Here is a 15,812-nt window from a genome sequence, read left to right as displayed (position 1 = left end):
TTTGTGCGGAAACATAACCAGTCGCTTTGTTTTGTTGAATCATAAGCAAATTTATATCACAAAGATTGTTGGTTGCATCGAGGGAGGTGACAGCCCAGTTGTCGCTGCAGTTCAGAGCTCCTAGAATTTTTGCTGTGGCAAGACCAAACAATGCTGGTTCAACTCCAGAGGTGAGCGACTGAGCAACGCCCTACAAGAATGACCCTTCACATTGCGACGTCTAGCGGATAAAATATTTCGCTGATAATTAGTTGATAACTACGTTGATTCTAAAAAGGCAGGTGATGGCTAATGGTCCGTCTGAATAATAAGCAGACGAAACAAAATTGTAAACGTTTCCAGCTATAATGGATAAACTAAAAATAAATGTGTTTTATCAGGTCTCTAAAGCGTATGCTAGGATTTGTAATCTCTCTCTTTGACTGGTAAAATTTTTGGAAAGCGGGCATCTGGCAAAGACAAACTCATTTGAAACAATTTAACGACAATACAGAAACAATCATCCATGCAACATATAATAGGAATATTTGGTGTGATTATTCATCTGAGGCCGTCGATGCCTGGTTCAGGCGATTGAAGAAGAAGAAGGATTTGTAAGAACTTCAAATGTTTAAGTTTCTCAAACTTCTGCAAGTTTATAACTCAACTCTTTTCAAAATTGTTAATTAATTTTTGTTAAGAAGAACTTGAAATTATTGTAGCCTACATGAAGTTCATAGAATTCAAGCTAAATTTCTGTGGAAGTTAAAGTTAAAAAGGTTTCGTTGAAACTTCGAGGCGGGCTTTTATATTCGGTGCAGTGCTCAATTTCTCATATTTCAATGCTCAATTTCTCACACCAGGCATCCGGCAATTCCGGCATGCTTAAAAGAATTGCAAGATTGACTCACTGTACTCTAAAGATTGACATTTAAAGATTAAAACTAACTACAAGATAAATCCTGGAAACTTTTTCATGTCAACGTCGACAACCAGAAACTGCAAGTTACGCCACTGGGCTATTTGTGTTTTACACCATAGATGTTCCTACCTTTCCTCATTGCGGCCTTTGCACTTTTGTCAGTTTCAAATCTAACATTTTTGCTCTAACCCTTTTCATAGATCCAATAACTAGTCGTAGGCTTACCACCCTATAAATACAGCACAAAACAATTGTCTTAAAAATTCCTTGTGGATTTTATTTTCTACAATCATGGGCTGTTGTCAAAGCAAACCAGCAAACAATGAAGTCATTTACAGCATTTCTGTAAAGGTGAGTGAACTAAAATACAATAGAAAACGATAAAGGCTTTTACTGTTTGCATCACAGTTACGATGAACAGGGCATGTCGCGAGGATGGACTCGAGGCTTCCTCGAATATTGCTCTATGGAAAAATGGAGACAAGGAAAAGACCCCATGGAAGACCAAAATTTCGACACAAAAATCAGCTAAAAGTATCCTTGAACTAAGCCAGCATTGATCTGGAATCGTAGGAACAACCTGCTGCCAGTGACAGATCAATCTGGAGAAAGAAAACTATCGGTGGCACGAAATGTTTTGAAAATAAAAGGAAACAAAAGCGTCAGGATAAACAAAACATCTGAAAGAAAAGCAAAAAAAAACACTTCCCACTCTCTCCATCTACATTCTACAATATGATTTTTGCTCACGTCTATTCTATCACAGACTTCTGGGCATCCAAAGCCACATCCGACAGCTTGAAAACAAAACCAATGCTCAAAAACGACAACAACGACGGTTAATGTGTAATAAATATAAATCCCTTTGCAGTAAAGGTGTCACAGGAAAACAGTTGCTTAGTGACTTCATCACCGACCGGTCGATCGCTGGTAAATAAGAATTGTTCTTGTCGATCGCAATTGATTAGAAGTTGGCCACCCCTAGTGTAGCGTAAAAAATAATTTCTATATTTTAGGTAGTAAGCTTTGCAATTTCGCATTTATCGAATACTGGCATTTGCGCAACAATCCAAAAACTCTTAATTTATTAAACAATCCAGAATCGATTTTATTAAAGAATCCTTAGACTATTGTTATTCAAATAGTATCAGTGTATTTCAAATATAAGATGTAATATAACTTAATATAAATATAATACATTCTATCAGCAACAAGCCATTGTGATTTGTGGATGACGTATATTAAGAACTGGGGACTGATCACACGCATAAACATTTTTTGCTTAGCACCATAACACGCTGAATGCTGGCAATTTTAAACATTTCAATTGCCGTGTTCACAACTATCTATAACTTACGTGTATTTTGAACTATGAGACATAAAACTAATAGATTTCCATTAGCTCATGAGGTGATAACTCTCAAGCTGAGTGTAGATGAAAATACATGATAGCCTACTTATTAAGTGCTGAAACCAAACTGTACAGTTGAGTTAAGGATTAAGAAGTTTTGCATCAGTTTGAAGTTATGTAAGCCTAGCCCAAGCTCTGTTTACAAATAGTGACAAGGTCATTTAGTTATGATTTGATCTTTGTGTTTGCGCCAGGGATATATAGAGAAGAATATAAAGAAGGGATATAGGGATATATAGATATATAGAGAAGAATATAGAGAAGGGATATAGGGATATATAGATATATAGAGAAGAATATAGAGAAGGGATATAGGGATATATAGATATATAGAGAAGAATATAGAGAAGGGATATAGGGATATATAGATATATAGAGAAGAATATAGAGAAGGGATATAGGGATATATAGATATATAGAGAAGGGATATACTTCTTTAGATATCCCTGGTTTGCACGCATGCTTTAGCGTCCCTAGTGGATAAAATGATTTACAGACAAGTGGTAACGCGAAACCAGCTTGTGATGGTCTGAAATAAAAACAAATTGAACTATTGGCCAGCTTTGACGTTTTCACAAATTTTGAAAACGTACGAATAAAACCTTAGAACATATTTTAGTAATCCGAGAGTGAATAAGAGGTCAGATAAAGTTAAAATAATTGCTTGAAGGTAGCCTAGTGCAATGGAAATAGCCTAGCTTACAACATTATTCAATAAATGTTATATTTATGTTATTAGACTTCAGATGCGTATAGAAACGCTGAAACAAACTGCACAGTTTACATTGAAATGATCGGACAGAATGGAAACTCGTCCACAGGATATTTGAAGCTTGATCATTTCTTGTATGACACCTTCAAAAGAGGCCAAGTCGACCATTTCAAAATCTCAGCAAAAGACATCGGGCTGCCAGTCCTAATTCAAATAAGTGAGTCAGAACAACACATTCTAGTGCAGTGGTTTTAACCTGTTTCCTTGTTGACACCACCTTGAAATCACCAAACTAGTTGTTGCACCCCCTTCTAGCCTACTGTAGAAATAGTAAAAGGTGAGTCCCATACTTGATCCAAGCATCGGGGATGAGAAAAGTTCTCATTATACTAAGCCTTCGGCACAAATGAGAGTAGGTTGGCCAGCATCTTTCTCTCGGTAGAATGGCTAATACTGTAGAATGGCTAAAACGTAATAGTAGCTTACATCAGAATATTTGTTAAAGCCCGGTAAACAAGCAAACTTCTAACGACACTTCAGATCTGGCCTCAATGATTAACCATCCACGCACCCCCTGGGAACAAGTTTAACAACCTTTAGTGGTGCGTGCACCCCAAGTTAAGAATCCTAGTTTTAGTGAAAGATAATGATGAAATATGTCGGTGGTATTTTTTGTTCATATCAATCTCATCAGAGGCAATACTTTCAAATGGACGAGAGTGTAATCCAACAAACGTTTCCGAATGTTGTTCCACATCCAGCGTTTCAAGTTGGACTTTATTAAATGTCTTGTCAAGATCTCTTCGAGTTCTCTGAACTAACTTCTTCTAGTCATTGAGCCTCAAATCGATGATCCTGCGAGTGTTGGTTAGATATCTTCACTAGAACAGCGACGCTTGCCAACTCAATTGATCTAAATCAAGTTGTTTATGTTTATAGAGCTAGAAAACTCTCTCAAGAAAAACAAATGGCTTTGCGACCAAATTGTTGTGAGCGTAGCAGATGACCCCACCAATATTTGCTTTCCAGTCTACGACTGGATCATCGATGAGATGCAAGTTATGAGAGGGGCAGGTAAGCAATGACGTGCCTGAAAGTGTGTGCCAGCAATACAAACGTAACTGCTATGATCGCATTTTTATCCAAAATCTACGCACAGATGCAGCATGTGGATAACTAGATTACTTGTATTTTAAGTCATGACAAACATGCTTCTTTTTGTGTGAACCTTGTCATGTTTAAACGGTTTCAAGGTCGTGGGCTCTTTCAGTCATCACTTTACAACAACGGCAGTACCTCAGGCTACATGTTAGGGCAGGGGTCATTGTCACATTGTTTCGTTTTATCCTCTAGTTGGTGCAGGCCATGTACACGGTTTGGTGCAAGATATCGTGTATTCGATGAGGTTTGTTCCTCCTTGCTGCACTGCAGACTATGGATAATGACACAACAAAAATGTAACTGCTGTAGCCTACTAGCCTATATTGTTACCTAGGCTTACAATACAAGTTGGTCGTGGCCCCTCCAGTACCAATAAAACTGTAACACTAGCTTATCTTTTCATGTGCAGCGAGTTTACCTCAAAATACGATACATCCTGCAATAAAAGCCGCCCGAGCCGCGGAGATAGAAAAAAACAAAGTGATCTTTAAATGGGTTCGACTTCCCACCGAGGGGGATATCGGATGGGGGTTACCCCGATACGTTAGCGCCAACAGCTACGAGGAACTCCCTCTGATATTTAAGCGAAACGAAATTAGAGAAAGGAATTTTAAAAAAGTTGGATTGCAAGCAGGGATCGATGCAGTGCTTGGCTTGCTCAAAGGTGATTGCAAACATTTTATTGCATATTTCAAAGTTATCAGTAACACACTTGCTGTTGTTTCTCTGGGCAAGAAACTTTACGATAATTGCCTCTACCCAGTGATCGATTTCGAGTATTGGGTAGTACCAAATTTAAGTCATAAGTAGAGTAGACAACCGGAAACTGACATTGCCGTCGGCTGCAGCGTGGGTCAGGTGTACGTCGAAGGCGTACACCGATGCATAGCGCTCAAGCCCGCTATCCCGCAATGCAGGATAAAAATAATAAACAAATAAAATACAAACAAAATTACGTATACATAACATATACATAAAATAAACGTAAATTTACAACAAATTGAAGTCGCAATATCTCGAAACGTTTTTTATGCTATTTTACTGATTTTACATCTGATAAATTTTTGATCTAAAAGGTTTGTTTTGATTTCCAGCTCAATTTTTTCACCCCCTAAACAATTTAAAAGCCTTCAAAAACCTTTATGCTCACAAAGACGTGGACTATGGCATTCCAATCAACGAAGAGTAAGTATACTTTGGTATCAAAGTTCTCTTCCTACAATGGTTGTGTTGAGGAACAAACCACATTATCATTGCCATAATCGTTCCATTCTTCGTTTGCTATACATACCAAAAAATTGGCCTGCTTTTATTAATGAGAACCAGCTATTAATGAGAACCAGCCATTAATGAGAACCAGCTAATGAGAACCTATAGTAGACCTAGCATTTCGATGTAGCATGGAGAACTCCACCAGTCGGAGGTAATGAAATGATAGACCCTTGGCCCCAGAACATCAAACAAAAATCCCTTCGAACAGTTGAAAGGAAGGGAATGAAGAAACACTTTGTAAGCTGTCCCCACTGAAAGAATAAATGAAAAATTTTAATGTCCTCTTCTTGTTTGTTTTCTTCACAAAACTCTGGTTGGTGGAGTGACTGCTCATTTCAGAAATGTTTTTCCTTTTTTATTGTTTAATTAAAACTATTTTTTATTTTTTCCATCAGTTGGGATTTGGATAAGATTATGGGGAGACAAATTCTCACAGGAATAAGTCCCTTGATGATATCAAGATGTTCAGAAATCCCTTCTTACTTTGATGTCACGAATGATGACGTGTACAAATGCTTGGACGAAGGAAAATCTTTGGAAGAAGAGATGCAGGTGATTGGTAGTAGTTTGATGTTAGGTTTTTACTGGAATTGTCAAAAGTTTGTAATTTCTGACAGTTTGGCAATTCACCGAATCTACACCGTCACTTGATAAGCTGCAACCGCTGCAAAGCTGTTTAGTGTCCAGCCAAGACCTACAGTAGCCTACGGTGTGGCAACATATTTCATTTTAGGCTATGTTGTTTTGAAACTTTCTGGTTTGAAGAATAATGCAATGGATATCAAAACAGAGCTGCATTGTAAAACAGATAACAAAATAATGGAATTGAATATCATTATATTAAATAAATACACTAAAATACATTACACGTTCAAATTTTTTCGGCATGGCTTATACCTTGATTACGGCATATAGTTTTGTTGAAAGCAAAGAAGTTGAATAGTGAAAACGTTAATTTTGAAATGCTTTCTCAGTCTGGAAAAATCTTCATCAGCGATTACGTCACAATGGTGAAAGGGATCAAACGAGGAAACGGATTTTTCTGTCCGGAATGCGTCGGATTGTTTTATTCAAACAAAAAAGGAGAATTTCTTCCGATTGCAATTCAGTTGGTTCCTGAAGACAGGAATTATTTGTTTACTCCTGGTGACGGCTACCATGATTGGCTACTGGCAAAGATGTACTTCAGATGTGCTTTCTCAAACATTCATGAGGTGAGGGGTAGAGTCAGCATGGCAAACAAAACTAAAAACTCTATACATTTATTACGATACGTAATCGTTAGAAAACGGAAACCCAACTACTAATGCAAATTGCCCACAGGGTTTCGAAAAATGAATTAACATGTGAACAATTTGACCATAAACTATGTTGACAAATGGGTTTATGTATAGCCTAGGCCTAATGCAGCTTACTTAGTTGAGTTTATAAAGCAGGGCTACTCAACTGGTGGACCGCGGTCCGAAGCCGGACCTTCTGGGTGTTGATGGTGGACCTTGAGCTTTTGCAAGAATAACCTCATTGCCACGTTTTAGAGCTTCTTTAAACAGATTTCTACTGGGAGAAAGCAATTTTTACTGTGATTATCACAATTGCTAGGGGGTTTTGCCCCCCAGACTTCCCAACACTTTCTCAGAAATCCAAGTCGAGTTATATTTTACCTAAAAAAGTGGTTTGGTACAGATAATTTACGGTAGCTTTCGTAGTTGCGTGTGAATAACTTATTCACAGGACCGCTAAAAACATTCAACTTGTCAAATTGGACCTTTGTTAACATTAGTTGAGTAACCCTGTTATAAAGCTTTACTAATTCGTTGTCGCAGCTAAGTTTTACTAAATAAAATGATATTCTTCTGGTCAGTAGCGTAGCCAGGAATTTTGAAAGGGGGGGGGTTTTGACCACCCAACGGCGGGGGGCCTCCCCAAGAAAATTTTGAAAAGTTACTTTGAATTTGGTGCATTCTGAGAGCATTTTCAACAAAAATGTGGGTACGAATATTCCTGTAAAATGGTGTTGTCCGGTAGCATAGCAAAAGGATAAGATCATGTTTTCTTCGGCATTTTTTGGAAAAAAAGCTAAGTCACTGTGTTTTTTTGTTGCTAATTCCTGGCTGAGATGTTTGAATGTTTGGTATTGGCAAAACTCGCTCTTTTAATGCAATTTTGTTTAAAATTAGGCAATTTTGTTTTAGACTGAAAGCATCATTCTCAATATCGTGACGTCACACGCGTGCCAAAGGGGGGGGGCTGTAACCCCCAAAACCCCCCCCTTGGCTACGCCACTGCTTCTGGTGCAAACTAAGCTGAAGTATCACAAGATGTACAAGGTGATAATCTGCTTTTATTCCAACGTTTCGTCAATAAAATAAAAGCAGATCATCACCTTATAGGCTACATCTTGTGATAGTTCAGCTTAGTTTAAAGCCCCATTCAAGTTACACTTTTCAGTGGGTCTTCCATTTCTTGTACACCCACAACATTGTCGAACCGTTCGCGGTGGCGCTTTTCCGGTGTTTCCCGCGTTGCCACCCGATCTACAAGCTGATGAGACCTCATCTTCGAACCATTGCCGCCATCAACACAGATGCAAGATTGTCGCTCATCCCGGAAGGAAGCTTGGCAAGCAAGGCTTTGTCTTTATGTATGTCGCAATAACAGTAGCGGATACAAATTTAAAAACTAAAAAAAAAGATTGTGAGCCATAGGTGTAAAAAAACTTGCTGTTTGAAACAAACACTGAACAAAGCATAGCCTACACCCTGAGTTTTGGAGTCTGTTTTGGTCCCTTTTACTGTAAAGTCATAGGCTACTGTATTTTGATAACAGTTATTTTATAAACTAGCCTAATTAAATTGGTAACTTTTGTCTTTCAGCGGCAACTGACACTTCACGAACTTTCTTCAAGACTTTTACTTTCGAAGATTTAATTATTCCCAAAAGATTTAAGAAGCAAGGTAGGTCCAACTTTGAGAGCATCCAAACTCCAAACGAGACAAAACACTGAACACAAGTTGAAAACTAGATATTCTTTCACTTATAACCTGCAATAGAAATTCTTTGGTGTGGTTACAAAACTACCCATAATTTGCTTTAATTTAGCTTCATTTTTATGATGGAAATTCCATTTATTTTGTAATGATCTCATCTCAGTCCACATTTTTATCTAGTCCAGATCATTCAGACAAATTGGCTTTCTGGGATTTCAGTTGATTTAACTCTAAATATTCGTACCGAGTTCCACAATTTTGCATAAAATCTAACAGAATCAATCCTAACAACATCGTAAGCTATTTGGTAAAACCATCTAAACTTTCTTATTTTTATTCAGGAACGGAAAGCGAAGAACTTTTACCCAATTATTTTTACCGTGATGACGCGTTGGCTCTTTGGAAAGCGATGGATACTTACGTCAGCAGCGTGATTCGTCATTACTACACTTCAGATGACGTATGTTGAGTAATAAAAAAAAACTTGTGATTAGAAATCCCATTTTTGTGACTTTTTAAAACATTGCTTTATTGTTTATACTTCGAAAGCACTAATTGAAAACAACAAATTGGGTTCTACGGACAGAAATAATCTGCGTCTAACCTTTAAATTAAACTTTCAAGGTTTTAACTTGGAAGTGATTCTCGAAAGTAAGCCAGCAGCAAAAATAATTCTGAATTTTTTACAATTTTTGTCGAGAGAAAATTCAATAAAGCGAAGTAAAGCTATCCAATTATCCACAGGATGTCGCTAAAGATTTCGAGCTGCAAGATTTTGCCCAAGACGTGGCAAAGAATGGGCTAGCTTGGCAAGACGACAACACGAGAGGAATGCCAGAGGAAATATCCTGCATTGATCAACTGGTGACTAGTTTTACTTTGGGATCTTAACACTTTCCAAATGATTTGAAACATTTTAACTTTGGCATACGTTTCATAGACAACGTAGGCCACAGACAGATTAAGGAGATGTGTATTTCAATTGTCGGGTGCCTATTGCTTATAGGCTACCTTCCCAAGCAAACTAATATGATAAATTATCTAAAATTTTGTTTTTCAGATAGAGATTTGCGTTACACTCATGTTCACGAGTTCTGCTCAGCACGCGTCCGTCAACTTCGGCCAGTTCAACAACTACAAGTTCATACCAAACTCGCCAACGTGCATGAGACTTCCACCTCACAAGAAAGGGGAGGTAAGGGTGTTGATTACATGAGAGTTTCACCCCACAAGGGGATGAAGGGTGTTGATTAAAAGGAACCTACTCTACAAGAACGGGGGTGAGGTATCAATGACATGAGGTAGAAGGTCACATCAAGTTGTTAACGTTCAAATAGGCTACAGCTTTTTGCATTTTCTCACTTCTCCAGGTACCCTGATAATAATTAGAAGAGTCAACAGCCTTTCAACTTCAGCAATAAGATTTATTATCAGTAGCAAGGTAAAGTTTTTGCAAAACTTCGAATGTGATTTACGGTAGCCTATTTCGTGCCAGTTGAAACCACGATTGGCGTAGTTCGCTAGCATACTAGTGGACTACAGTTGCGCACTGACTATTGAAAGAACGATCTTTTGAAATGAAAAATCAAATACTGGTTTATTTTCAGGCAAATTTAGAACGAATCCTCAACAGTCTGCCGGACGCAAAGCAAGCAGTCTCAGCGATCGCCATCACTCATGCTCTGTCGTCATTTTCACCAAATGATGTAAGTTTGGCTGCGATCTTCTCATCGTGCCCCATGTTTCGGTGTTCAACAATTTTGTCTTGGCAAGACACTTTATGGCATGTCGGTTTGGTTTTGAATCTTTATCCTCGGACTGACAAAGACTTGATAGTTTATTCCTGGTAGTTTCGCATAGGCCTACTTGTAGAGGCTCTTGACGCAGGGCCGGTTACCAAGATTGGCAGAGTGAAGTTTTCCGATTGTTGAAATGTTGTTGTCAGGGAATTATTCCATTCACTAGGTGTGCTGAATGGAGAGCAGTCCTGAAATGCGTTGCTCAAGCGCACATCCCGAGAGTCGAACCAGCGCCGCTTGATCTTGAGCTGGGCGCGTAACCACTGAGCTAACGGGGAGGACATGAAGTAATGAGAGCAGCTGATTCGATAACTTCCAGGCTAACATGAATATATGGGTCCTACACAAGACTAACAAGGGCTGCATGTGGAATCCAAGTTAGGTAAATTTTAACCGTGGGTTTTACATAGGCATTTAAATTTGAGTGGGACTTTTATATTTTACCTAAGGAGTATGCAATGGCTATTTCACATTTAGTCCACCTAAATGTAGCCTATCCAAATTTATTCCACATAGAGTACGGTAATCTACGTGATATTCCTTTTTTTACTCATGTTGCATCTGTAATCGAAGTGTAGCCTAGCAACTGTAGGCTATGTTGTCGAAATGGGCGCAAAAAGAAACCTGGTTATCATTTTAAATCCCCAATAACGATTAGGGTGGGTCAAAATTTGGACTTTTTCTCCGATTTCATTGCTACAAAATTTTTTTCTTGCGAATAGTCATAAAACGACATTCCTGAAAATTTGAGCTTGATCGAACATCGTCTTCATTTCTAAAAATCGCGATTTATAAAGGTAGCCTAGGCCCTACCTGAAGCAATTTTTTCGAGGCTTGAAAATGCATTGTTTTTAATAGGGAGTTGTTTTAACGAGATTTGAAAACGTCATAACTTACTTAATTCTTATTGTAAAAAGATGATTTATGCGTCAACAGATTCAATATAATTAGGAGAATCCAATTCATTGTGTAGTGACTCCGAAAACTGATGACGTCATCAATGACGTCATTAAACAGTAATTTAGAAATAGCGACAAAACTGCTAATCCTACATATGCTTCATTTCTAAGTTATTTGATAATGAATTGATGTACTTTCCAAACATAAACATCATGCTGGTACTTGATGACGTAATTGATGACGTCACACACTTAATTAAGATGAAACTGTTAAGATAGGATCAAGAACAGGTGGCAAGATTTTTGTTTGCGAAGAACACTAAAGTGTTGTTCAGAAACCTGGAAATCAGTATTTAACTGTTGTCAGTCCAATATCAGGAACAGCTGAAGATATTACAAATGCTCGCATGGACTGTATCAAAAAATATAATATGGTGCATTGTGTCAAAGTAGTTGGGTGTGATTCCGTGAATGTAAACACTGTATTTAAATCAGGTGTGATAACTGGACTGGAACAACGCCTTGGTCATCGTGTGAGTTGGTTTATATGCATGTTGCACAGTTGCAGCCAATGAGTTACCCCTTCGACACGTCTTCGCTACATTAGATGGACCTACCAGTGGTGACAGACCATTTAAAGGGCCAATAGGGAAGCTTCTAAGTAGAGTTGAATTTGAAGAAGTCAACCCTTTTATTTGTGCCTGTGAATATGGGGCCAGGAAATCGTTTGCTACCGGAGCACATAGTAAAAGATCTATCGACTGATCAAAGGTATCTGTACGAGATTACCAATGCCATTAGGAATGGCTATCTTTCATCTAAACTGATGTACGCAAAGATTGGTCCGTTAAATCATTCGTGGTGGCTAACTTTTGCTTCACGTTGCTACAAACTAGGGATTGTAGATCATAGGGATGCGAAACTTCATCCGCTTTTGGCTTATCCGCAACACTAAAAGGGTTACGTTTTTTTCTAATTTACAAAATATTTTACTTTTTATGGGTTATATAAGAAGAGTTAAGTTGGTTTTAAAGTAATTTAAGGTTTTTAGTTGAAAGCAAGCCTGCAGTAAAGCGTAAAAAAAATGTCAAATTGACCCTTCTAATGTTGAAGGAACAACGGAGTTGCGCGTCCCGTAATGTACCGTCCCTACTACAAACTATACATCAGTGATCACAAATTGCCAAGTGACATTGCAGAAAACTTTAAAATAATTGTTGCGCATAATATAGTCATTCAATATGCCTCATGTTGGTTCAATATAAAATGTGGACCATTGTACAAAGACGGACCAAAGCATATCCTTAAATCATTGCAGTGCTGTTCACTTTTGCCTGATAAAATTCGAGACAATGCGTTGAAATATGTTAACAAGAATGCCTGTTTTGCACACCCGGAAAGGCAGTGTGGAACAAATCTTTAAAGAGCAATATTGTTGTTATAGTCGTCATTTTATTTAGCCTACGTTGATTTTATGTAACTTGTGACCTGCCTCACTACATAATAACATTCAGCGTTTTCTGGTACAGACGCTGGAATTGATTACCACCGCACAACGCGTGTAATCAATTAAGCGTTCTGTACCACGTTCCTTAGTTGATTGTTTTGCGTTTCTTTCTTACTATATATTGCGTTGCTTTTATACATTGAATCAGTAAGTACAAGACCAGCTCAGTGGCCGAGTGGTTTCGCCTTCGGCTCTGGTAGATCTGAGATCGATTCCAGGTCGGGTCAAACCGAAGACTTTAAAAACGGTACCGATTGTGTTCTATCCTGCATAGCGCAGTGAGAATGAGTCGGGTAATAATGTGATAACATCGTAAACCTGATACAAATTAAAAATGAGCCCTGTCGCTAAAAGACCTTAGCTGTTGTAGAGCGACAATAAATAAAACCATAACATTATTATTATTATTAGTAAGTACAAGACCAGCTCAGTGGCCGAGTGGTTTCGCCTTCGGCTCTGGTAGATCTGAGATCGATTCCAGGTCGGGTCAAACCGAAGACTTTAAAAACGGTACCGATTGTGTTCTATCCTGCATAGCGCAGTGAGAATGAGTCGGGTAATAATGTGATAACATCGTAAACCTGATATAAATTAAAAATGAGCCCTGTCGCTAAAAGACCTCAGCTGTTGTAGAGCGACAATAAATAAAACCATAACATTATTATTAGTAAGTACAAGAACCAGCTCAGTGGCCGAGTGGTTTCGCCTTCGGCTCTGGTAGATCTGAGATCGATTCCAGGTCGGGTCAAACCGAAGACTTTAAAAACGGTACCGATTGTGTTCTATCCTGCATAGCGCAGTGAGAATGAGTCGGGTAATAATGTGATAACATCGTAAACCTGATATAAATTAAAAATGAGCCCTGTCGCTAAAAGACCTTAGCTGTTGTAGAGCGACAATAAATAAAACCATAACATTATTATTATTAGTAAGTACAAGAGATAAATGGTTTTCTCACTTGGTTGGCTACTACTATTATTATTGCTTATTTTATATTAAACGTCTGGAAATACAACAATTGTTATTTAAAATCAAGCGAATCATAACTAATTGATAACGATCCATTACCTATCAGAAACGCGCAATATTTTCCAGAAGCTATCATAGTGAAATGTAATTTAGTAATGCGTTTAGAAAGTACATCAATTCACTATCAAATAACTTAGAAATGAAGCATGTAGAATTATCAGTTTTATCGTTATTTGCAAATTACTGTTTAATGACGTCATCAGTTTTCGGAGTCAGTAGCCTACACAATAAATTGGATTTTCCTAATTATATTGAATCAGGAGGTAACCTAGTAAATAGTCACCAGAAGAACGCAAATTACTTTTATTATATTGAATCTGTTGACGCATAAATCATCTTTTTACAATAAGAATTAAGAAAGTTATGACGTTTTCAAATCTCGTGAAAACAACTCTATTAAAAACAATGCATTTTCAAGCCTCGAAAAAATTGCTTCAGGTAGGCTACCTTTATAAATCGCGATTTTTAGAAATGAAGACGATGTCCGACCAAGTTCAAATTTTCAGGAATGTCGTTTTATGACTATTCGCAAAAAAAAAGTTTGTAGCAATAAAATCGGAGAAAAAGTGCAAATTTTGACCCACCCTAATAACGATACTTCTTTACCATTGTAGCGGGCAAAGAACTAACCAGCAGAGCCATTGAGAATGGTAGCGCGGAGGCTAACTTTTTCTTCAGCGTAAGAAGTACCAGGAGCTGCTACCCTTTGCACACTGTAGCCATAGCACGCTACTATCAAAGTAGTGAATGCCTAACTCTACCAATGGCCTATATTACCCACAAGAACATTACGTTCCAGGATCAATGAACACTCTATTGCAACATTTCAATTAGGAGTCTTGTTCAAGCCTTTTAAGCAGTAGGCTAATGGCCTGGGAATCAGTTTCCGAAACTGAAGTACAGTGTAGCTCAACTATGCCTATAACTCTTACAAGCTCGACAATTTTCTGCTATTCAAAAACGTAGGCCTACAACTTTTAAAAGCATGTTCATTTCACTCACATACCACTAACACAAAACTTCGAAATGCAGGTTTATCTTGGAAACTACCCAGACCATTTCTTCACAGAACAACCAATCTTCAAGATGCAAGAAGATTATAAGGAGGAACTGCGTGTAATTGAAGATAAGATCAGGAGCAGAAACAAAGAGCTGGAGGATAAATACAAACTCCTTTTACCGTCTCGTGTTCCTAATAATATCGCAATATGAGGAGTTAGCTTGCTTGCACCAACCGTACCAAAGAAATGTAGGCCTCTCATAGCCTACAATATCTCAACCAGCAGATTTTTTTACATTTATCAACGTTTAGTAAATGGTTAACGTTTGCAAACGTTGATATAAAAAGGTAATTATTTGCTAGCCGAGATCATTATGAGTTCATTTGTTTAGGCAACCTATGATTTTGTAGACTGATATTAAGAATCAGATCCAGGGCAGTTAAGAAAATAATTTAGACCGGTACCAATGAAATGTTCGGGTTCAAAATCAAGATACTTCAAATTAAAATGCAGTATAGGCCTATTCCAAAAGTACATGGCAAGTTCCCAAGCTCATGTTCAAAATTAGTCAACGGCTATACACGTCTGTGCAAGAAGTTGGCCACAGTCGAAAAGATGGTACCCTAATTGTTAACTTTAACACCTACTTTTTTGTTTCAGGCGGTTTCCACTACTGTATTATTCAAATAAATGTGACAAACAACCATTGCAAAGAACAAATTAGCCAATTAAATTGCCTTTCAAAATGCATTTTTTGTTTTTCATGTTAGGTGTGTTTCTTTGAATATTCATAACCGATGTAAATATATTTTTATATGACATAAGATAAAAATAGTCCATTGAAAACCTATGTATAAACTTGCACGTCAGTGATAGAAAATGTTTCCATTGACGACATGGTAGTACTAGTAGCAAAGCAGGGTTTCCAATACAACTATGAATAATCAATTTTGTAGTTTGGTATGAGCAGTGAGCAAACTGAAATTAGGAAATATTAATTCTTGCAAAAACGGCGCGATTATGTTGGATGAAATTTAGAAATTTACTTACATTAAAAAACGTTTCTGCGTTGATAAAAACATCAGCTCGCCTGAGTAGTCATCCTATGGTTACAACCTTAACCTATGCCGTAG

General features: G+C 37.7%; 1 protein-coding gene across 1 annotated transcript; it reads left to right on the top strand.

The window, feature by feature from the left end:
• Positions 1-1,176: 1,176 nt before the first annotated feature.
• On the top strand, positions 1,177-15,539 carry LOC145766865 (allene oxide synthase-lipoxygenase protein-like). The gene is made up of 14 exons (XM_082578567.1): positions 1,177-1,252; positions 3,052-3,241; positions 3,964-4,098; positions 4,595-4,849; positions 5,280-5,370; positions 5,853-6,009; positions 6,432-6,671; positions 7,906-8,098; positions 8,331-8,411; positions 8,786-8,904; positions 9,189-9,308; positions 9,505-9,639; positions 10,052-10,150; positions 14,711-15,539. The coding sequence occupies exons 1-14, from the start codon at positions 1,193-1,195 to the stop codon at positions 14,888-14,890; spliced, it is 2,055 nt and encodes a 684-aa protein (XP_082434693.1). The 5' UTR covers positions 1,177-1,192; the 3' UTR covers positions 14,891-15,539.
• Positions 15,540-15,812: the final 273 nt, after the last annotated feature.

Source organism: Aplidium turbinatum, chromosome 3 (genome assembly GCF_918807975.1).
Source record: "Aplidium turbinatum chromosome 3, kaAplTurb1.1, whole genome shotgun sequence".
Classification (NCBI taxonomy): Eukaryota; Metazoa; Chordata; class Ascidiacea; order Aplousobranchia; family Polyclinidae; genus Aplidium; species Aplidium turbinatum.
This window is presented reverse-complemented; position numbering and strand designations above follow the sequence as displayed.